The following is a 23,068-nucleotide window of genomic DNA, read 5'->3' as shown; positions in this document are numbered from 1 at the left end:
CTCTGGTTCACATGTATCCAGCAATGGACGTAGCACAAACTGATTCTGCCAATTTTGTAAATTTTGGCGTTGGTTTTCATATACAGAGCACGAAAAAAAAACCCTGTGTTTCAGTATTCGAAATCGGTTAGAATCAGTGGAACTGAATTTGAGTTTTGGTGCACCAAAGACCCCACAATTCACTCAGCTAAGAATGCGTGTCAGTTGCGGTGAACTAGTACGCAGATGAAGGCCGTGCGTGCCGGCCGGGGCATACAGTGTACTACTATGGGATACCAAACACCCTAGCAAACGCACTGCCAAGTCACACTTGGTAGTAGAATAAGGAAAAAGGGCGGGCGGCGGCGGCAAGTGTGTGTGGCGATGAAGTCAAAGCCCTAGCGAGCACTCCTTGGGCGGGAGCTCTCCCGTGGGGGCGTAGGTGACCACAGCGAGCAAGCAAATGCAACGGATATCCCACGCCCGGGTGTTCGCCGCCGCCGGCGCCTATAAATGGGAGCCCACGCAAAGATCGATCCTCCCCGTGGCCCCCCGAATGTTTTTAGTCCTTCGCCAACAACAACAACCTCGGACTAGATCGATCGCCTTCTTCTTCCTCCTGGCTCCACTGCCCACTTTTTGGTTTCTGCGGCAGGGTAATGCATGCGCCATTGCCATTGCCAGAGCTCTGCTTCGTTCTCCGTGGAATCATCTTTGTCGTTGCCAATGCATGTTTAGGCTCATGTTTAGTTGTGTTGTTGTCCATGATGTTCACTGCAGGTACAGTGCGTGCTGACTGCTGAGAGAGAGGATGACGAAGGTTGCCGGCGGCCTGATGATGGCGAAGCTGGCGTTCTGGCTCGGATGGATTGCTCTCCTGCAAGGTATTACAGACAGGAGCAACTGATTGCCCGCTCGCATTCCAATTCCTTGAGAAGTCAACTGCTCCGACCTGACATCGCTAGCGATTGTCTGAATTATGCAGGCTGCATGGTGAAAGCTCTTCCCTACGATTACTCCGCAAGCATCGAGGCAAGTCCCTGCTCCTTCCATGCTCTGTTGCTTCCGCTTGCCCAACCCACCTCTCCTTCGCGGCTGGTACAGCAGCTAGCAGAAGCTTCACCGGCCGGCATTCCGGCTTTAGTTTAGCAACCCACCTCTCCTTCGCACGCAATTCGTTCCCGTTGTGAGCTAGCTAGTTCTGTTAATTTGCTCGTACGTACCTTAATATGCTTTTCAGTAGCATGCACGACAGCGGCCGCCGCAGCCGAGTGTATGTGTTTACGTGTCATGTAAGCCACTCCAAGCTTGCACACGTCATCTAGTAGTATTTTAAACTCGACTCCGAAAACTTAATTTGGTCCACGTGGCATACGGCACAAGTAAGCTAAACCTTTGGTCACTGGCAATCGATTGTCTGCCTGATGATGTCAGGTACACGCATGCAGTTTCTACAGCAAAAGCAAGGCATCTGCTTATTGTTGCCAAGATCAAGGATCATCGTACTAGTTGCATCTGTAGAACTGGATTATTAGTTGAATGATAAACGGGAAATTTTAATGGGAATTTTGCACGCGTGCAGTGCTTGCCGGAGCCGCTGGAGCCCCAGTACGGCGGTGGCATCGTCCGGAACGCCGACTTCAACGCCGGCCTCCGGGGCTGGTCACCGTTCGGGTACAGCAGCATCGCGGAGAGCAAGTCGGCGGCGGGCAACGGGTTCGCCGTGGCGCTCAACCGGACGCGGCCGTACCAGAGCGTCAGCCAGAAGGTGTACCTGCAGGGCGACACGCACTACACCCTCTCCGGTACCATCCATCGATCTGACGATCTCTCATTCTCTTCACGCGTCGTTTGAGATCTCGGGACTGAGATAACTGAGCTCCGTTGCCGGATTACAGCGTGGTTGCAGGTCGGCGACGGGAGCGCCGACGTCCGGGCGGTCGTCAAGACCGTCGGCGACTTTGTCCACGCCGGCGGCGTCGTCGCCAAGGCCGGGTGCTGGTCCATGCTCAAGGGCGGCCTCACCGCCGCGTCTGCGGGCCCAGCCGAGCTCTACTTCGAGAGCAACGCGACGGTGGACCTCTGGGTGGACAGCGTCTCGCTGAATCCCTTCTCCAAGGTCGAGTGGGAGGCGCACCGCGCCGAGTCCGTCGTGTCGGCGCGCAAGAAGACGGTGAGGCTCCAGGCGACGGACTCCGCCGGGAAGCCGCTGGCGGGCGCGGCGGTGTCACTCGACGCCGTCCGGACAAGCTTCCCGCTGGGTGCCGCCATGAGCAGTCACATCCTGACCAACTCCGCGTACCAGGCGTGGTTCGCGTCCCGGTTCGCGGTGGCCACCTTCGAGAACGAGATGAAGTGGTACAGCACGGAGCCGGCGCCGGGGCGCGAGGACTACACCGTGCCCGACGCGATGATGGCGTTCGCCAAGTCCAACGGCATCGCCGTGCGCGGGCACAACGTGTTCTGGGACCAGCCCAGCCAGCAGCCCAGGTGGGTGCAGTCGCTGCCGTACCCGCAGCTACTGGCGGCGGCGTCGCGCCGGATCCGCTCCGTCGTGTCGCGCTACGCCGGGCAGGTCATCGGCTGGGACGTGGTCAACGAGAACCTCCACTTCAGCTTCTACGAGGGCCGGTTCGGGTGGGACGCGTCCACGGCGTTCTACGCCGCCGCGCGCCTGCTCGACACCGGCAACGCGCTCATGTTCATGAACGAGTTCAACACGCTGGAGCAGCCGGGCGACATGGCCGCGTTGCCGGACAGGTACCTGCAGAGGCTGCGCCAGATCGTCGCCGCCTACCCGGAGAACGGCGCCGGCATGGCCATCGGCCTCGAGGGCCACTTCACCAACCCAAACATCCCCTACATGCGCGCCGCGCTCGACACCCTCGCCCAGGCCGGCATCCCCATCTGGCTCACCGAGGTCGACGTCGCCGGCAGCCCGGCGCAGGCGCAGCACCTGGAGGAGGTGCTCAGGGAGGCGTACGCGCACCCGGCGGTGCAGGGCATCGTGCTCTGGTCGGCGTGGCGGCCGGAGGGCTGCTACGTCATGTGCCTCACCGACAACAACTTCAAGAACCTGCCGCAGGGAGACGTCGTGGACAGGCTCATCGCCGAGTGGCGGGCGGCGCCGCGGGCCGGCGCCACGGACGAGCAGGGATTCTTCGAGGCCGACCTCGTGCACGGCGAGTACAAGGTCACCGTCAGCCATCCGGCGCTCAACAACTCCGTCTCCCGGAGCGTCAAGGTCGAGCTGGGCTCAGGGAGTGAGAACTACTTCGTTGACATCCAGGTCTAGCACAGCTGATTCTTCAGTTGCTAGGTTGTGTGATGCAACATTATTTCAGTCAGGGCTCTAGATTACCACTTGAATTACCTGCTGTTGTGTCAGAATTGTGAAAGCTTAGAAGATTAGCCATTCATGTATCAGTTTTCACCTTGAGAAAAAAAAATACAATGGAAGGCAAAGGAGAAGGCCATTTTTATCCTGCTCTCCGAAGATTCCAAAGAGATTTATTCCATGCTTCAGCTCATCATCCCTTTTGGCTTGGGGAAAGCTATATCATACCCGAGCATTTTCCATCTCCCCTACACTCGAATTTTTGTCTCTCCCAGCTTTCCCCTTCTTCTTCAAATCCGGCGAGCTCCGGTGAGCCTTTTAGGGTTCGGGGGTTTGGGGGTTACCTGTCTCCGGCAGGCCTAGAGGAAGCTTCAGGGCGGCAGGGTAGCGGGCGGGGCTGGTGGTAGAGACGGCGACGAGGTGGGCGGCGGCGGCGCCGCCCGCCGGGGTGGCGGTGGACCCCCGTTGGGCTGTGGAGGGGCGGGGGCGAGCGGCGGTGGCGAGTTGGTGTGGAGGCGGTCGAGACGGCGGCGGCGGCGGCGGCAGAGGCTTCTTGAAACGAACGCCGCCGGAGATGAGCTCGACGACGGGAGCGAAATGTGAAGGTAGAAGGAGGAGAAGGCGGTGGAGGGAGGGTGGGCCACGCCGGCGCCGGGGACGAGGCAACGGGGCGGTGGCCGCGGGGAGCGCTGAGGAGGAGGTCGGAGGGGTCGGGCGGAGGGAGGTGAGGGAAGGTAAGAGGAGGTTCGGATCCATCACAGCCGTCCAACCTTGATCCAACGGTTTAGAAATTCGAGTGTGGATGGGATCTTCTACACACGAGTGTGGTGTAGACACCCCCTTTGGCTTTATCTTGAGGTCAAAATTAGCTGTGGCCACTTCGATGGTTATTACTGTTCTTACAGTTAATAAACTACCACTTCTAGTTCTATGCACATTCTTACAAAACTACATCTACTCTCTCTATCCCGCAAAGACTATTCGTTTAGAAAATTTTAGATAAGATAGTAGCAATGCTAAAAGTCCAAAGTACCCCTAATAACTCTTTTAATAGGATGGATTACCGAGCAGAATTAATTATGCATGTACGCTGGTAGTAATTGTCGAACCTATTAGCCTTTTTTATTTAACGAGTCTGACTCGAACATCGATGATGGGAGTAAATAATCGTTTCGTTAACTAGGTCTATGCCGAAAGTTTTGGAAGTTTATTTTTGGACGGAGTGAGTAATTGAGTCTTGAGGGACCGAATTTCACAGACCTTCAGCATTGAGTTTGACCTGCACTTTCACGCGCAACTACTCCACCCAGCTAGGTGCCGCCGGCTTTGGCGTGGTGTTCACGGACGCGCTCCCAACGGCCTCGCCGTGGCGGTCAAGGTTTTCCACAGCCGCCTCGACCACGACCAGAAGGCCGTGGTGGGTACCATCGCCGGCGTGCACCGGGACGGTGTTGGTTCCTTCCTGGTCGCCGCCTCCGTCGCGCTCCACGACTCGGGCACGCGGCCGCCGCTTCTGCAGATGCGCGGTCCCCGTCCCAGTGGTCCTCGCCGGCCCATGAGCATCGCATGGCTGTTGCCAGGACGAAGGCACGCAGCGGCGCTCCGGCAAGTCACGGCGTGCAGCGGAGGAGGCGTTCTTGCGACAACCAGGGGTGGACGGTAGGCCCTGACCATGTGGACTGGCCCCTCTTCACTCGTCAGGCTCTCGAGAGCAGTAGGACGCAGCGCCACCAGCAACGCTCAACGGCCAGCGAGCGCGCCGCCTGTGGCGCCATGGGATAAATCCTTTCCGGACGCGTGGCCGCCGTGGAGGCTAGAGCGCGGCGCAGGCGACGGCGAATGTGTGCCGGCAGGGCGCTAGCGCGTCGCAGCGCACGCGGGAAGGAGCTCCGCGCGCCGCCGTTCGTGAGCCATGGCTTCGTGTCTTGTTGCTTGCGAGAACTGCAGCGAGGGGGTGTTGATGAAAGGGTCCGGCCGGACCATGAGAACTGCGTCGTCGTCAGGCTCGGGACTCAAGCAAGTGGAAGGTGGATGTTTGGGGCTCTGGACAGAGCGTGATGGCCGCGCCGCTGCAAGCACGAAACGAATGGAGGTGTCCCGGAGGAAGGAGGTGACGGGGACGAACCCCCGTGACGCAGCGGTGCTCCGCCGAGGCACGGAGAGCAGCCATGGCGGCGCGCTTATGACGGACCAGGGGTGGACTCGTATTTCAAATACCGTCCACCCCCTTGGTACCATCTGGCCGTAGGATCCGGCATGTGCGGCTCAGATCATGCGTTGGCTATGGTTTGAGGATAGCCGGTCGTCCTCGCCAGCCAGACAGGCGCGGGAGCTCGACGGCGCCATAGCGGAGAGCCGGAGAGCCTAGGGCCGTAGACCTCGACGGCGGAGCCCCGACGGTGGAGGTCTCTGGGCAAGTGGCAGCTCCGTCGTCGCAAATCGTATTCGCCAAGAACAAGGCAAGCTTCAGACCACCGGCCTTCTGCTTACTCCCCGCTGCGCCGCCGCCGTTGCTGCCTATCTCCTGAATCCTGATGCAACTATGCAAGATTGCAACTGAGGATTGAAGCGGACGATGAATCAGAACACGCAACGCTCGCGAGGTCAGATTAATTTTGCAGATTCAGGTTGCATCGGACATGCATCCGTCGACCTGCCTGCCACGGCGCAGCATCATGCCATCATCCACGGGCACGGGCAGCATTGTTATTCACGACGAACCAGTTGGAGATCAGGAACGCGTGAACCGGCGCACGCCATTGCAGCTCACGGGGCCATGGTATTTCTCTGCGTGAACTGGCGCACGCCATTGCAGCTCACGGGGCCGGGCACGGCGTGCGTGGTGCCCATCGTAGAGCATTGCTTGGCTGCTGCAAGGACGCAGGCACGCAGCGGAGCTCTGATGAGTCATGGCGTGCAGCGGAGGAGGCGTTCTAGCGCCACCCCTGGTGTCCCTCGTCATGCTCCGGAGAGCAGCATGCAGGCAGCACCAGCATGTCTCAACGGACGGCAAGCGGTGGCGCCAGGGGATGTAGCCTTTCCGGACTTGCGGTGGTCATGGAGGCTAGAGCGCGGCGTTCGTGAGCCATGGCTTGGTCACATGGTCTCGTGTCTTGTTGCTTGCTTTTCTACCTTGGATGTTTTCTACCTTGGATGAAGTGTCGAATTGCTTTTCTAGGCGTCTTCAAATGGTAGAAGTTCACGCTAAATATGTCTGATCTTAATCTACAATTATGACATGGCCGTTTGAGTATGGCATTGGGTATTTGGGTTTGGGTGGCACCTGTGTTCATTTTGATATATGTTCTTACACGCACTCCGTTTTTTCTGAAACGAATTGGCCGGAAAAATCTTTTCCCTCTTTTAAACGTCAACTCAGGAATGTGGATTTTTTTAGATGACAGGCTCACAATTATGACCTCCATTAGTTTTGGCAAGTCATATATCCAAAGAGTTGACGTCATCTATAAGCAAACAAGCAGAATCTTGGTTAAAGCAAAGCAAAACAAGATCATGTTTTCCCGCACAGCACATCCAACTTCCCCAACTGAGTTTCTTCATTTTTAACAAATCAAATCCATGTGGCACTCTACACAGCTTAAATAATGTGAACTCTGCTATCCTACTCAACATCACATTACAACGAGTTTGAAGATGTAAAAGAAATGCACAAAGAACAACAAATACTTTGATACGTCACCTAATTAAACAGGAGACAAATGGATAAGAAAGGAACTCTTTGATCCTAACGACGTCTCTAAAGCACTGGGTTGTCACGAAGCTTCAACAAAGCCAAACTTGCCAAGCACTGTTGTTGTTTCCTCCCTTGAACTGCAAATTTGATGTCAAAGGTTATTCTATCTAAACATTGTGGTAAAAAACAGTTTTATGCTTCCATCGCTCACTTTGCTGAGGGGGGTTTCATTAGAGTTTCAAGGAATTGATATGACTAGTACTGCTTACCTTCCATCTCTCAATATCTTGTAGACTCCTGGTGTTATTAGGTCAACAATTGTTGAACCAGCACGCCCAGAAGGAAGTATTCCACCATCAAAGACATATGAACAATGTGGCCACAAATCCTCGAAATCTTTGACACTGACACTACTAGGCCGTCCGCTTAAGTTGGCACTAGTAAGTGCAAGTGCACTTCCAGCTCCACGAGCAATGGATCGTATGAAATCCAGATCCGGTACACGAACTCCGATGCTATCTAAGCCAGGATTAAGTGATCTCTCTAATATACTATTTTCACCTAAACATAAACAAATAAAGAGTATGCTCAACACATTAGTTATCTAAGCCAGGATTAAGTGATCTCTCTAATATACTATTTTCACCTAAACATAAACAGATAAAGAGTATGCTCAACACATTATTCTGCTTAAGATAGATGTTAGGAAAAAAACAGAGAAACAGAGTGTGGTATCTGAACCTCGTTTGAGAACAACAGTGACAGGCCCAGGAAGTAGACTATCAAGCAAGCCATGCGGCAAATGATCCACTAAAGCAAATCGTGATATGTCCGAGACATCAGCAACACAGATTGCCAGAGGGCGTGTTTGTACGCGCCCTTTGATCTCATAAATGCGATTAACTGCTCCTGCAGAACTGTCATGAAGAGTGTTTTAAGAAGCTGAACCAACAAAAAATACAAAAACTGAACACGGTCAAAGAACCTCCTAAATGAAATTCTTATTATCTTGGAAGGATGAAACAACCATTTTAAGTTCTAATTGGAGATGAAAGCAGAATTCAAAAGTAGCTGATGAAGGTTTATGGTGTTTGGGGATGTTTCCTGTCACTAACTTGATTCTGGAGTTATCATGAAAGAACTTTTACATTCGATGTGCTATAAAATATTGCTGCATAATATGGAGTTAAAAAAAAACAGCAGGGGAAAAGGAAGCGAACTACTAATTAAAATTCCTACATGACAACGGAGAGATTAAGAAAGACTAACCAGGCATCACAAGCAAACCCATATATTGTATCAGTGGGCACTGCAATCACTTGTCCTCTGTTGATTGCATCAATTGCTTTCATAACATGATCTTTAGTTGCTGGGAAAATATTTTCTGCGGTGGCCTCAAATCTGTCTGCTGCATTTTCTGACACCCTAATTGAGCATGACACTTGAGACCTTGTCTCATGTTGAGAGGGTAATCTGCTTACCTTAACAAAGCTGAACATAACAAATGTGTCACTGTGTCAGTACTTTATGTAGCACTGCCAAAAAGAAAGAAGGAAATTGTAGTTTTCCTGTGCTCTAAAAAAAAGAATCACCATGAAAGCCAAAAAATATATGTATAAAGTGTCAATCAATCAAGTTGGTTTGAATGGATTATTCTATTTCAGTAATAACAAAGTGACAAAACTCGGCTGCGCATGCTTGCGCCAAGTTAGCTAACCCTACAAGTGAGCTACGTTACATCAAAGCCTATTCCTACAGAACTTGTGACTTGCCCTAAAAAATCCCAATTTTCTCAAAAACATTTCAAGTGAATCTCTCATAATTAAGGACTACACTGGACCATTAATTAACAGATAAAATCTATATTAGCAGTATGAAGTTGGTGCTGCAAGCTAAGGTAACAAGCACAAGCAGCATGAGATGGCTATTACTGGTGGACATCTTTACAGATACAGTGATGAATCAAATACAGTGAGCTCGTGGCAAAGAAGCATCACTTGCCATCACATGATTTGCATCCAAATAAAATTGTGGTAGGGAACACAATTGTTCATGTAATTTTGTATTTTCCATCCACAGTACATAAAAGTTAAAAGGGGCACGGAAAAAAATATCAATTAACTGACGAGGTTAGGCTACCCTGGAACAATATCAACACAACTATGTGACAATTAGCCCATGCGCACTAGCAAGCAATCAGAGAAGAATCGGAAGACCAGGGGGATAGCAATACCTCCGAGCCAGCGCCCGCCCGGTGGGAGGACGAACCAGGGGGAGCCTCTCCCCCGCCGCCTTCGCGCACGCCTTCATCCTCCCCCCTTTTCCTCTCCTCTTCTTCCCCCGCAGGCCGCCGCAAGAGAGGAGAACGAGCGGAGGAGCTGGAGGTGTTAAAGAGCTTTCGAGGCGGGGTCAAACGTGTTCGGCTTTGACTAATCCGACACGGGTAAGGGGCTCACTGTGTCTCCGACAGGTGGGTCCCACGCTACTCCTCCCTGGCTTCCGGGAGTTTGGCTAACCGTCTCGGGCTCTTGTGCGAGCTAGGGTTTAAGCGCTAAGAGCGGCGGCGGGCGGCGGCGGCGAGGAGCAGAGATGGCGGAGGCGGCTGTGAGGTACCTACGGGACGGGCGCCTCGACGGCGAGCACGCGCCGGCGCTGGCCGTGGAGGGATCACTCCAGTGCTGCCCGCTCGCCGCGGGCGCGATGCTCCACGTCGCGGCCGCACTCACCTCCCAGGCCGCGGCAGGGAAGGCGCAGGCCAGGTTCTGTCAGTCTCTTCGCCTCCTGGTGCGTAGGCTTCGCGTAGATTGGCTGATGATTTGTATTGGCTTCGTTGTGAACTTTTGGTGGCGCAGGGGGCTGGTGGTTGTGGCGTTCGATCGGAGCCCGGAGGTGTACCTGGAATTCATGCGGCGCCGCGGCCTTGACGCAAATTATTTGAACCGATGGTATGATCTCACAAAACCGTTTCTGAGAGAAATAAAAGGGTGTTGGTTGTGCACAGACCTAGTTGGCAAATTTTCTTCAGACACGGATTGTCACTCGGACTTGGGCACTGATGTTGCAATCCGATTCTGATTTGGGTTTCTATTCAACAATTTTTCATTGAGAGAGAAAATTGGGCAGAATTGGCAAATCATTGAACAATGTCAGAGTAATAGTAAAACCACAGCCTCTTTCCTATCAGAATGTACAGAGCTAGCATATTAGCACTGGGATCTAATGACCCCGATGACATTTTGTTTTACCCTTTGGTAATCTCTTTGCTTATGAAGAGAAGTCAAAGTTTTACTTTTAATTCATACTCATATTGACCCCAGTGAGCCCAATGTTATCTCTTCTTGGCTCAGCCCTTAGCCTTAAGCTCAGAGCAAAGTAGATTCTCATATTAACTAACTTTCTCTAATTTAGATTTTGATTTTTTGCTTGTCTTGGTTGAACACAACTTGGACTGTTGGTGTCCCTGTATGTGCAAAATAAGACTTATTCTATTGGCAAAGCAAATACCAAATGCAACTGTGGGGTTGCTATGCAAAGAAATTTAAAGTTCATAAATGATTATGCAATCTTCTTTCCAATTTAAATTTCAAAAGTTGATGTACTAAATGGCAGTTTAAGATGCCATCTCAGAGTGAAATGGTCAAGCTAACAGCACACCATTATCACACTGCTTGTAACGTAGAATGCATTCCTATTGATAAAGTGTATTTGAATTTTCTTTGCATGCATTCAACAGTGTTCGAATATTGGATTGCTATTCTGACCCCCTTGGGTGGAAGCAGAAGATTCAAAATCAGCAGCATCAAGAGAACAGTACAAAGCAGTTCTCAACAAACAAAGAGAACGTTGCTGTTTTTAGAAATGTCAAGGATGTTAAAAAATTGATGTACTCCATTACTGAACTTGGAGGAGGTATTATCCAGCATAGAGGATCCTTTACTTGTTAATGTTCCTTTGTTTATGCCCTATGCCTAACCTGCTCTGTGGATGCCAGGGTTTGAAGGGGAAGGCAAAAAGCATTTTTCTATTGCTGTTGACTCGGTAAGAACTACTAGTTCTCCGTCAACCTTTTCGTGGGGTGGAAAACTTAGGTCAGATTTTTTATAGTACTATGATTCTCTCATAGACGAAACTGAGTTCCTACAGATATTACTATCATTTGTTGAAAATTGTTTCATCGTCCATGTTTATTATCTATGCAACTGATTTGACACATGAAGTTTCTGGATGAGACAAAATTAATCTTATACTTTGATGGTTTCATTATTAGAGTTCAGTATAGGTTGTAATTTTGGTAACTTATCGTCACGTATCTGGAACTAAAGGATTGTCCCACACAACAGAGCTGCATAACATCACTCTGAAGTATCCCATTGTTTGTTTAGTTGGCTTTGTTTACCGTTTGAAGCAAAACCCTGTTTTATCTCTTTATATGATCCACATTGAAAATATGAAATTTCATTTGACTACTTATTGCACGTATATGATACATTTAAGTTTCATTTTATGCTTAACACCAAACATCCTTTGTGTTATTTCAGGTTAGCACTATGTTAAGGCATGCTTCAGTGCCATCAATTTCAGGCCTTATTAGTAATCTTCGAAGCCATGGTAATTGTTTCTTTTGCTCCCTTTTGTTCTATCTTCCATGCATGTTCTAGACTTCTAGTGTAACTTTCATGGTAATGCTTTAGGGATGTGAATCATCTCAGTCTTTTAGGTTTAATCACTACACTGTTCATACTTATTTCAAAATATGGACACCTAAATGACTTCATGTACAGTATAAAGTGAGTTAATATAAAGCTTCCCTATTGCAGAACAAGTATCATCGATCTTTTGGCTGATACATTCAGACCTCCATGAACCCAAGGTGCCCCGAGCATTTGAATGTCTTTCTACTATGGTTGCTTGTGTGGAGCCAGCACTCGTAGATCCTGTGTGTGTAGAAAGTCCTAGAAACATGTCTATCCTGGAGCAAAATTATTCAAAAGCAAAGTTCACTGTGCGTCTTAAAAGACGAAATGGACGGGTGAAGCACTTTGTAAGGCCTGTTGTTGCAGTGTTCTTTTCCCCCTTCCAAATTCCATTGAAGAATGTGGTTTGATAATTGGTATGATCCTTGCCTGTGCAGTATGAGGACTTGTATATTGATGGAAATGATATCAAATTTGATTCTGCTCCTGTAAGTACGGAAGTGAACCAAAGTCTAGTACCTAAGGTTAGTTCCTGCGTTCTAGATTCTAGAACAATTAAATACTGGTGTGTACCACTTATGTTAGTCGTTATTTTGGTACACTAAACAAATATTGTTGTGAACTATGATAAGTTTGCTCAACAGGTTCAGTTCAATCTTGAGCTGTCGGAAAAAGAGCGCACTGACAAGGCAAATGTTGTTCTTCCTTTTGAACATCAAGGTAATTTGTGAACTCAAATTATTTTCCATGTAGCATCTTAGCATCAATTGAAGGTATCATTGGTTGCATTTTTGACTCTGGGAGGTGCACTGATGATGCATTTGGAACTAAGCTTTGCTAAATTATCTCAGGAAAGGGTGAACCTATTCGAATATATGATGGCCGCGGATCCCTACTTGAGGGTCAACGAGACCCCAACTTAGCACCAGCCCTTGTGGATGAAATAGCTCCCAAATCTGGAACTGCGAAGGGTGAGATACATTACTTCCGTGATTCAGATGACGAGCAACCTGACTCAGATGAAGATCCAGATGATGACTTGGACATATGAGTAGGCAATGTATGAGCTCTTTACCTTAGTTGGAGGCATGCACAGATCAATCCATGGTAATAGATGGACCCATTCAGAAATGTAATCTTTTTTGGGTTAGCCTTTTTTTTAGTGCTTCTATGCTTCAGCTAATTGGAATTGCACAAATACTGAAGTACTAAAAAAACTGGTGCTTATTTAATAGTGTGTTTGCACAAACCAACCTTGTTAAAATTTTGATGACCCCAAGAAATTGGTGTTTATATGAACGATTGCCAAAACTTTGACAAATCTGCTTGCATGTGTTCCTTAGCATTCACTGGCCAGATTATAAGTATCAGAAACCAGCATTTTGGGACTTATTTGGCAAAAAAAAAAACAGTGCCTAAATGAAATGGAGGGGTATTAGAGGCGGCAGTTGTCTATGCATTTGCATGCCAAGACTTGAAATACTAAAAAAATTCGTGTCCAATGCAAATTGAAATGCACAAGAAAAATAATTATTAATCAATGGCTTGTTGTAGGGAAATAAAGTTTACAAATGAGCTTTCAGCTCACTGACTTCCTTAACGATGAGTGTGGCGTCACTATAACCTGGTTGATTCTAGCATACTCCCTCTGTTTGATATTGCAAGGTGTATTTCGTTTGTTAGGATGAGCCTTTATGTTACTCTTATTACTAGCTATTTCATTTATGCGATACAAAAGTATATTTTTTTAGAAATATTTTTCAGTATGAACCTGATGACATCAAATTGTGTTAGAAAAAATTTATATCAATAATGTGATTGTTGGTCAAAGTCTCAAAGACTTGTCAGATGCGCGTTATAATTTCAAACGGAGCGAGTACTCCCTTTACAACGCACTAAGTTCAACATGTTATCTTGGCCGTCGACTTGGAGGAGTCGAGGTCCACCGTCTGCACGATGGGCTCCGGGAGCGACTTGTGCTTGACGGTTACTTTGTACTCGCCGTGGAAGAGCTCGGCCTCGAACACGCCCTTGTCGTCCGTCCTGGGCTTCTCGGGCACCTTCCTCCACTCATCCAAGAGCTTGTCGACGACGTCGCCGACGGGGAGGTTCTTGAACTTGTTGTCCGTGAGGCACATCACGTAGCAGCCTTTGGCGTGCCATGCGCCCCACATGACGATGCCCCTGACGCCCGGGTGCCCGAACCCCTCCCTCATCACCTCCTCCAGGTACTCCACCTGCTTGGGCCCCTTGGTGACGTCGACCTCGGTGAGCCAGACGGGCACGTCCGCCGCCGCCAGCGTGTCCAGGGAGCCCCTCATGTAGGGGATGTTGGGCTTGTCGAAGTGGCTCTCCAGGCCGATGCCGTACTTGAGGCCCTTGTTGCCGGGGTACGCCTGGATCTGCCTGAGCTTGGCGAGGTACTTGGTCGGCAGCGGCGCCATGTCGCCGGGCTGCTCGATGGTGTTGTACTCGTTCATGAAGAGGATGGGCTTGCCGTCGAGCTTGGCCACCTCGTTGAAGATCTCCCCGGACGCGTCCTTGCCGAGCTTGTCCTCGAAGAACCTGAAGTGGAGGTTCTCGTTCACCACGTCCCAGTGGATGACCTTGCCGGCGTAGCGGGAGACGACGCTCTTGAGCCGCTTCGCCACGGCGGCCTTGAGCTTGCCCTCGCCGAGCTTGCTCACCCAGTCCATCTGGTGGCTCTGGTCGTCCCAGAACACGTTGTGGCCGCGCACCGAGATGTTGTGCTTCTCCGCCAGAGCCAGCATCCTGTCCGCCACCTCGTACTCCTCGTGCCCCTCGTGGTACTCCGTGCTGTACCACTTCATCTCGTTCTCCATGGTCGCCCACTTGAACCGCCGCGTGAACCACTCCTCGTACTCGGGGATGTCCAGGATCTCCTTGGTCATGGCGTTGCCCAGGGGGAAGCCCTTGGCCACCCACTCCAGCGACAGCTCCGCGTCCGGCAACGGCTTGCCCTCGGACTCCACCATGATCTTCACCTTATTCTTGCGGTCCTGCATTGCAAATTTCAACGGTTCATATCATTGAGACCAATGGTTTTCCCTTTGGCACTGAGTGGAAAGCCACATTACCTTGGCAATAACTTCCTCGCGGTGAGCATTCCATTCGTCGAAGCTGAAACCCTGCAGCGCGATGCTCTCCGCCATGATCTCCGCTGTTGAGTTGCTCTGCAGTTTGGACTTCCGTTAGTTCTTCATCCGTCCACATCTTTCTCAGCTGATTCCTTTTGCATCATTGCTTGCCTAGTCCATTACCTCGAAGAAGAGATCGCCCTTGCCTTCGGAGTAGGAGGTGGCGCCACCCTTGAGCAAGGTCCAGCAGCCGGACTGGGCCGCGATTGCGCCGGCGGTGACGAACTTGCCGTCAGGCGTCACGATCACAGCAGTGATGTCGCCGGTGCCCTTGGAAAGCTTCAGCCAAGCTGGGAACACAAGCACAACCATTGTTCATTTAGCCACATTTGCTTCAGCTTCAACACCTTATGGTTGAAGTAATCACACATTGTTCAGGGGAGGAAATGATCATTCAGTGTTGATTACCGGAGAGTGCGTAGTGGTGGTCCTTCTTGAGGTCGACCTTGAGGACGGAGCCCTTGGTTGGGCAGGGGAGCTTCTTGCCACCGGCCGACGACGGGTACGAGGCGTCGCTGATGATGCCGCCGCCATACAGAGGTTTCTCCGGCTCCTTGATGCACTGCAAGCCCAGGCGGCGTTACAGAGCAGGATCGGCCATCAGTCGCGAACCCCGGACATAGGTGCTGAAGAAACGGCTGCACAAAGAGGAAGATATTGCTAGGAGGAATGTGCTACTTGCCTCAATGTTTGCTGAGTAGTCGTAGGGGACTTTTACTGATGATTTCTTTGAGGAATAACCATCGGCCTTCTCTGATGTTTGCTCTGACGCATAACCACCGGACTTTCCTGATGATTTCTCTGAGGAATAACCACCGGCCTTCTCTGATGTTTGCTCTGAGGCATAACCGCCGTCCTTTCCTGATGTTTGCTGTGAGGAATAGCCACCGGCCTTTACTGACGTGACCAAGAATCCTGCGTCGAGAGGAGAGGTGGCTATGCATCAGAATCTTGATCGTGCACATACAGAAACACCCATCGATCCAAAGTCCAAACCAGACATGCAAAATAATTCTGTGGCTATTTAGCCTCCCACTTATATATCTTGAGATTTTTAGAAAAAAAAGCATTGGAAAATTCAGAGGTACCAATCATATCTATAACAGCATAATATATACTAAAATTTTAATGTTCACTGTTTATCTAAGATATGATCCTGTAACATCAATTGCTTTTATGTCCACAGTTACTAATTAGGTTAATTAGAGATTTTTTTCCCATTATGTATCATTGAAGAAATCAAGAAAATGGTAATCCATATGTTTTTTTTTCACATATTAATGCACAGAGTAGTAATATTTCCATAGTGTTCGTTCGTTTGAAAAGAAAATGTCTGTAATTGAAACAAATTAGAAGAACTAACCTTCAAACAGCACGATTAACAAGATCAAGATCAACTTTCCTGTTGAAATCTTCATATTTGTTTTACCACCAGTCACAAATACTGCATGGTGACTTGGAAGATCTCTGTTTATAGAGCTATGAGAAGAGAGAACATGGGCAAACAAAGAGCTATATTTGGCGTATCGAAGTTAAATTAAAAAAGAAGTTAATATAAAAATAGCAGGAAGGCCGTTTCACATGTAAGGAGGGGATTAATCCATAGTACAAGTAGTATTTAGAGGCTGGTAACATTACTGTTAGCAACGCTTGTCAATCCCCACGGTTACATTGGTTAACCTCAAAATGGAGAACTTTGCATGTACATGTACTACCCATCTGGAAAACATACATTGCTGGAGCCTTGGAGGCATCACTGATCACAAATTGCCAGTATTGCATGGCCATTTTAGTGTGCAATTTTGTCTTGGAAGCTTTTGGTTCATATCAACTACTAGTAGTGATGGAATCCAGATCGACATGCCTGTCTTAGGTAGATTGAGCGTGCTAGATGAAGTTTCTGAATTTAACTATGAAACTTTGAATTACCTCTTTTAAATAATGGAAAAACAGTTCCAACCTCTGCATATCGCGACACGGACAATCTAAGGCCCTGTTTGTTTGAGCTTCCTGGCAACTTTTCAACGTGAAAAGCCAGAAGCTCAAACAAACAGTGATCTTCTCGTGTAGTTTCTGAAAAGCTAGAAGTCCAAAAAAACTAAGTTTATATGGAAAGCTACAAGCTTAGTTTTATAAACTTTTCGTAGTTTTTTAGCTCAGAAAACTAAACACATCTTCTAAAAGCTAGTCTTAGACTTTTCAGAAGAAAAAACTAGCAGAAGTTTTTCAGAAGCTGCAGCTCAAACAAACAGACCCTAAACTTCGAACTAGCTACACATGCTTCCTTAGTTCCTTCCTTTGACTTTTGACACGAAGGATCTCCATTTCGCTAGCTTTATATTAAAAAACGAAGTAGACTAGGCTAGCACCACCACTACATCGCATTCAGGTAATTTTGTACGATTGATGCTATGGACAGAAAAAGAGATGGAAATGTGTGTGTATACTGAAAAACAAATCGAATTCCTTTTCTGTTTAATATATGAACATCACATCGATCGCCTCACCAGGAATTCTATCTCTCGGGCGCGTATGTATGACTGACTGACTCATGACATCACAAGCCACAATGCTCTAGAACCCTAGACCCACAATCATGCACATGTGTATGCGTAACAATCATAAATCCTCCTATAGGATCGGAGCTAGTGATACTCTAGACGTGTATGGGGTATACGTGGTTGGGGTCGGTCTTCCTGTCGACGCTGAGGCTCTGCACCACGGTGGAGTTCGCCGCCGGGTGGCTGACGGTGACCTCGTAGTCGCCGTGGAACAGCTCCGCCTCGTAGTACCCGTCGGCGTCCGCGACGCCGGCGTGCGAGCGCGTCTGCCACTCCCTGATCAGCTTGTCGACGACGTCCCCCGTGGGGAGGTTCCTGAAGTTGTTGTCGGTGAGGCACATCACGTAGCACCCCTGCTGGTGCCACGCCGTCCAGAGGATGATCCCGTGCACCGCCGGGTGGGAGTACACCTCCCTGAGTATCTTCTCGAGGTTGGCCGCCTGGTTGGGTCCCGGCGCGACGTCGATCTCGGTGAGCCAGATGGGGACGCCGGCCTTGGACATGGTGTCGAGCGCGGCCCGGATGTAGGGGATGTTGGGGGTGCTGAAGTGGCCCTCGAGCCCGATGGCCATCCTGCCGTCGTTGGTGTTCCCGGGGAACTTCTTGATCTGGAACAGCTTGCCGAGGTACTTGCCGGGCACCGCGTTCGGGTCGCCCGGCTGCTCCAGCGTGTTGAACTCGTTCATGGACATGAGCGCGTTCCCGTCCATCTGGTGCGCCTTGCGGTAGAAGGCCGCCGACGCGTCCAACCCGAACTTGCCCTCGAAGAAGCTGAAGTGGAGGTTCTCGTTCACCACGTCCCACGCGATCACCTGACCGGCGTACCGGGACATCACCGACTTGATGCGCTTCGCCGTCGCCTGCCGGAGCTGCGGGTACGAGAGGGACTGCACCCACCCGGGCTGCTGGCTCGGCTGGTCCCAGAAGATGTTGTGCCCGCGCACGGCGATGCCGTGGTTCTTGGCGAACCGGAGCATCGCGTCGGGGACGGAGTAGTCCTCGCGGCCCTGGACGCGCTCCGTGCTGTACCACTTCATCTCGTTCTCGAAGGTGGTCACCGTGAACCGCGACGTGAACCACTGCTGGTACGCCGGGCTCTGCAGGATCTCGGCGCTCATGGCTGAGCCCAGAGGGAAGCCGCTCCGGACGTGCTCGATGCGTACCTGCGCGCCGGGAACGGGCTTGCCGGCGGAGTCGCGGGCGCGGAGCCGCACCGTCTTCTTGCGCGCCGACTTGATGGCGGTGTGGTGGTGCGCCGCCCACTCTTCCTGGGAGAAGGGCTGCAGCGAGACGTTGTCCACCCACACCTCCACCGTCGCGTTGCTCTGCATCCAGACCGAGTTTTCTCGTAAGAACAGAGCATGCACAGACGCAGCTTCTTGCAACGATCACAGGCCGTTCCGATCATGCGATGCAGGCAAAGTTTGTGCGTCTGTACCTCGAAGTAGAGTTCGGCCGGCCCGGCGGCGGCGGCAGTGAGGCCGCCTTTGAGAATGGACCAGCATCCGGACCGCGCCTCGACGCCGCCGGCGTGGATGAAGTCGCCGTTGGTCTTCACGACTGCTCTGATATCGGCGCTGCCATTACTGACCTGCAACCAAGCTGCACGCCACCAAAAACAAAAATTTAGTATTGCGAATTCACCGTTCTGACCATAAATAAAATTCAAGAAAATGTGATTTTTTTTTCCTCCGCGGAGATGATCACTGACCGGACAGTGTGTAGTGCGTGTCGTTCTGCAGGTACACCTTCTGGCTGACGCTCTGGTACGGCCGCGTCCGGTTCCGCGCCACCGCGTACCTGTTGCCGCTCGCCGACGCGCCTTCCTCGACGACGCCGTACCCGAACGACGTCCACCCCTGGAGGCCGGCGCTGAAGTCGGAGTTCCGGATGATGCCGCCGCCGTAGTGAGGCTCCAGCGGCTCCGGCAAGCACTGCGCCCACACGTTGTGCAGCACGAACGTTCAGCTCAGCACAAGTTTTACCATCGCTAGAACAGTAACGTTACATTTTGCATGGCACTAAAGTTACACTGGACAGTAAGATGGGTGCAGTGAAAAGTGAAAACTACTACTGAACTAAAGGAGGTTTACAGTGTAAAGTAACCGTCAAAACTACCGGGCCTGTCAAGATCCTAGTAAAAGAAAGCCATTTGAAAAGTTTGTGTACGGTAACTAACTGTGGACTAGAGTAGTACTCCTAGGAGACTAATACACGCACATGCCAGATTTTGTTCGGTACACTGTCTCTCGTTCCCAGCCCCATACAAATTGGTTCATTTCTACAGTACATTCTTTTGGAGTATTTGACTACCAGTCAACTAGCACTAGCTAGAACCATGCATATATACAACGTTTGACCTGCCTGTGCAGATGTGAAAAGTCCAAGTGATGGCGTATCTAACAGCCTGGCCTAACACGAGACTAACGAACGAAACCACCTTCTACTTGGCAGAAGAAACAATCGGCATGTCTGACTCTGAAAAAGAAAAACCAGATTTGTTGTGTGCAGAACAACTGAAAGCAGGTCGCTTTTAGGCCCTTGTTTGGAAGCCCTTGACTTTCCCTATCCTGGCCCTGGACAGGTTCACACACGAGTGGACTCTCTAGACCTCCTTTTCAGCTGAGAGCGAGCCGGCCAGTTGAAATATCTTCACCAACCAACCAAATCACCCAGCATGCACAAGGCTGAGCTGCTGGTGTGGATCGCTGATGTGTCCAACAAGAGGGATCAGTGGGTTGCTTGCATTAGCATGATGCCGTGTGTGGCAGACACTGGGTTACACACGCCCTCCCCTGCTTGGGCGTGCAACCGGAAATGCGAACTGGAAAGGGCTCCGAATTTAGTGATTTTGACCGTGTCGATCATGAGGCACACACCGATACGAATAAAGGTCGTGTTCACAACAGTCATCCACATATCGCAGGACACTGATGATATGATCAGGGGTTAAGTGGGTCGGTGCGTTGCACGATGCACGATGATACACCGGCTGCCTTTTCAACTAATCTCTGAGGCTTGGTGATCGATCACTTGTGTGGTTAGGCTCATGGCAACCAGATCAATGATCAGGCTGTATTGTGTTTACTAGCTGTTAGGTTCATCAGAATGGGTCAAAACTCGAAACCATCGCCGGTATGGCATGTTGTTAGGCGGCTGGCCAACTTTTTTTGTTATTGCTGGAAAACATTTGGTCCTGTTCTATCTGGGAGGAAAATTTGGCAGGGGGGCTGTGAATTCTTGTTGCTCCGATCCTACTTGTTTGGTCCGTTTGCACCAGGCCGAACCATGGTCTATGTGTGCATGGTGCCCAATCGAAAGGGGTAGGTGACCATTGTGCCTGAAATATTGCTACTAAACAATGAAGGCCAAAAGGCTCTGCTGGAAATGAAGCGTAAACTTCGTGTCTTGAGTTCACATGATTTTATCACTAATAAAGATTTTGTGACCTGAATGCCTACGCGACATGTCAAAATCCAGTCACTAGTAAGTGGCCTCGTCTCAGTGGACTCCGGCCGGCAGAAACGAGCCACAGGAGAAGAAGAGGCAAGCTAAAAAAAAGCTAGACAAATATTCTTGTGCACGCCCATGGCCCACGCCACCAGCAGCCCACACGCATGTCACTTGTCAGTTACATGTCACGCGCGCGCACGCGGGCAACAGGCAACTAACAACGGCCGGTGTTAACCCCGCTGGCGGCGCACGCAGATGCAGTAGTAGTCTACTGCTGGTGCGGTGCAAGTTTTTTTTTTTTGCTTGAACTTTTTTTTTAAAGCAAGGTCATGGCGGCAGGGATGGGGTGCGTGACATGCGCAATGCGATGTGATGAAGCTGATGCCTCTGGTGGATTCATGCCGCAGTTTGGTAACAAAGTTCGGCAGCCGGGCACGTCACAGGCATGGATGAGAGAGAGAGAGAGAGAAGAGAGAGAGGAGAGGGAGAGATTAGGCATGCTTACCTCAGAGGTCGACGAGTAGTCGTAGGGAAGAGCTTGCACCACGCGAGAAGCTGCGAGGGAGAGAGGAGGAAGAACGTCGGCGTGATTAGTTTTTGACTCATAATCAGCAGGAATTTCTCATCAGACTGGAATGAACCGGAAGAAGAAGAGGCTAAGCTAGCCAATGGCTAGAGCTCGAGCTTTTTACCACTCAACATGGCGACCCACAGCAGCGACAAGAACAAGGCCCTCCCCATTGCTGAAAGCCTGAAACTCCCTCTCTTCCTGTCTCTCTCTCTCTGTCTCTCTCTCTCTCTCTCTCTCTAGATCAGGAAGCACTTACGCTCGCGAAAGAGAGAGATGCTGGAGAGAGGGAGCAGGGCTAGGCTTAGCGCCTTAGCTGAGGTGAGCTGAGCTGATTGCACCGTGCATGCCGCAGCCTCTGCTGGGGCTCATCTATTTATAGAGAGAGGCTACCTCCTCCTCTGCTGCTGGCTGCCGGGCGGTAGCTTGCGGGCTAGCTAGCGGAGGTGGGGTTCCCGCGCCCCGCTGCCGGTTAGTTATGTTCAAACGGATCGGGGGAAATGGTCTTGGGCCGTGTGATTTTTTCTTTCTTTTCTTGCCGCGCGCATGGGGTGCTGGACGCTGGTGCTGGTGCTTCAAACCAGTCGCTACGGCTACCGGCCGGTCTGCGCTCTAGCGCAGCCTTTTTGACCCCGTTCCGTCACTCGTCTCCACTGGCAACGGACCTCCCCCGGCCGCTGATCCCTGACGTCATTGTTTAATTCCGTCGAACATAGGTTCGGTATGTTAGAATAGTAGTATGTGCTTTTCAAGATCATGCAGTTATCCAAGCATATCCACTTGGTAGTTCGATTCTAGGCCGCTTCGTTAGTCCATTTCTCATTTCCTTTGCTTTCAAGTCCGAATTAGTTCGATTAAACGAGGTTTTTAGTCTACTCAGTATCTAGGACGAAGCAAAACTTACATCTCTACTCGTGCAGACTAGCTCCCAGTTAGTTTCGGTGTACCTATTTGTGTGTGTTTTCCCTTGTGAATTAAACACGAAACAATCCATTCATTTCCAAAAATAAACGAATTTTCTTGTCTTGTGACCGCTCTCACAGTGCCCAAGTCCACGTCCACCCATCACCGTCACGGCCGGCGGTTAGCAAACACTGTGGAACACCTGGGGAGGTCGGGCGCCTAACGGTTTGCTGACGCCGGGTGGTGATCTGAACCGAGCATCCGCGGAGACATTCGCACGCATCCGCGCACGGCCCCGTACGCCACGCCACGGGGGCACAGGGCATGGCCTTGGCTCCGAGCCGGGCGTGGCCCGTGGCGTCGAGGAGTGCCTGGGAATCGGAAAAAAGGCTTACCCTCGAACGTCGGTCCTAGTCGCGGAAACTTTTAACCTCGCGAGTTGTACCCCACACGCTAAAAAGCACGGAGCCTTCCAAGTCTCGCAGGTTCCAAGCTAAGAATAAACTTAGCTACCTCGAATGACAGTAGCAAGTCCCAAGTTTAACCTCGCAAGTTGCACGTCGGCAACAAGGAAAGCAGAACCCCTTTTTAACTTCACATGCTCTGAGAAGGCATCTCGAATGGTAAACCTATTAACCTCGTAGCGCCTCTGCTCCTGGAAGGACTCGAGGGTAATAATTGACAACGGCAAAAACTAATCAAGTGGTTTAGCCCTCGAGTA

General features: G+C 50.6%; 5 protein-coding genes across 7 annotated transcripts; 2 read left to right on the top strand and 3 right to left on the bottom strand.

Annotated features, from left to right (window-relative positions):
- Nucleotides 1–335: 335 nt before the first annotated feature.
- On the top strand, nucleotides 336–3,461 carry LOC117836922 (endo-1,4-beta-xylanase 5). Its single transcript, XM_034716451.2, has 5 exons — nucleotides 336–635; nucleotides 760–863; nucleotides 965–1,011; nucleotides 1,562–1,784; nucleotides 1,878–3,461. Exons 2-5 carry the CDS (start codon nucleotides 791–793, stop codon nucleotides 3,272–3,274), a joined length of 1,740 nt encoding a protein of 579 aa, XP_034572342.1. The 5' UTR covers nucleotides 336–635; nucleotides 760–790; the 3' UTR covers nucleotides 3,275–3,461.
- A 3,394-nt stretch (nucleotides 3,462–6,855) lies between these two features.
- On the bottom strand, nucleotides 6,856–9,380 carry LOC117839477 (uncharacterized). The gene is made up of 5 exons (XM_034719815.2): nucleotides 9,244–9,380; nucleotides 8,280–8,501; nucleotides 7,752–7,927; nucleotides 7,280–7,571; nucleotides 6,856–7,147 (listed from the first exon to the last, which is right to left on the bottom strand). Exons 1-5 carry the CDS (start codon nucleotides 9,318–9,320, stop codon nucleotides 7,090–7,092), a joined length of 825 nt encoding a protein of 274 aa, XP_034575706.1. The 5' UTR covers nucleotides 9,321–9,380; the 3' UTR covers nucleotides 6,856–7,089.
- Nucleotides 9,346–13,025, top strand: LOC117839475 (elongator complex protein 5). Of its 3 annotated transcripts, XM_072290825.1 has the most exons (10): nucleotides 9,346–9,480; nucleotides 9,552–9,769; nucleotides 9,863–9,955; nucleotides 10,744–10,919; nucleotides 11,002–11,048; nucleotides 11,549–11,618; nucleotides 11,828–12,051; nucleotides 12,142–12,228; nucleotides 12,337–12,424; nucleotides 12,556–13,025. In XM_072290825.1, exons 2-10 carry the CDS (start codon nucleotides 9,600–9,602, stop codon nucleotides 12,753–12,755), a joined length of 1,155 nt encoding a protein of 384 aa, XP_072146926.1. In that variant the 5' UTR covers nucleotides 9,346–9,480; nucleotides 9,552–9,599; the 3' UTR covers nucleotides 12,756–13,025. The 3 variants fall into 3 exon arrangements, with proteins under 3 accessions (XP_072146926.1, XP_034575704.1, XP_034575705.1); XM_034719813.2 differs by lacking the exon at nucleotides 9,346–9,480 and having other exon boundaries at nucleotides 9,501–9,769; XM_034719814.2 differs by lacking the exon at nucleotides 9,346–9,480 and having other exon boundaries at nucleotides 9,506–9,769; nucleotides 12,349–12,424.
- Nucleotides 13,026–13,536: 511 nt separating this feature from the next.
- On the bottom strand, nucleotides 13,537–16,280 carry LOC117839478 (endo-1,4-beta-xylanase 4). The gene is made up of 7 exons (XM_034719816.2): nucleotides 16,226–16,280; nucleotides 15,761–15,777; nucleotides 15,545–15,589; nucleotides 15,271–15,424; nucleotides 14,986–15,152; nucleotides 14,803–14,898; nucleotides 13,537–14,724 (listed from the first exon to the last, which is right to left on the bottom strand). The coding sequence occupies exons 1-7, from the start codon at nucleotides 16,278–16,280 to the stop codon at nucleotides 13,606–13,608; spliced, it is 1,653 nt and encodes a 550-aa protein (XP_034575707.1). The 3' UTR covers nucleotides 13,537–13,605.
- Nucleotides 16,281–17,304: 1,024 nt separating this feature from the next.
- LOC117836583 (endo-1,4-beta-xylanase 5-like) lies at nucleotides 17,305–21,809 on the bottom strand. Its single transcript, XM_034716042.2, has 5 exons — nucleotides 21,569–21,809; nucleotides 21,382–21,431; nucleotides 19,135–19,357; nucleotides 18,862–19,025; nucleotides 17,305–18,748 (listed from the first exon to the last, which is right to left on the bottom strand). Exons 1-5 carry the CDS (start codon nucleotides 21,615–21,617, stop codon nucleotides 17,519–17,521), a joined length of 1,716 nt encoding a protein of 571 aa, XP_034571933.1. The 5' UTR covers nucleotides 21,618–21,809; the 3' UTR covers nucleotides 17,305–17,518.
- Between the last annotated feature and the right edge of the window lie 1,259 nt (nucleotides 21,810–23,068).

This window comes from Setaria viridis, chromosome 9, assembly GCF_005286985.2.
Source record: "Setaria viridis chromosome 9, Setaria_viridis_v4.0, whole genome shotgun sequence".
Lineage (NCBI taxonomy): Eukaryota > Viridiplantae > Streptophyta > Magnoliopsida > Poales > Poaceae > Setaria > Setaria viridis.
This window is presented reverse-complemented; position numbering and strand designations above follow the sequence as displayed.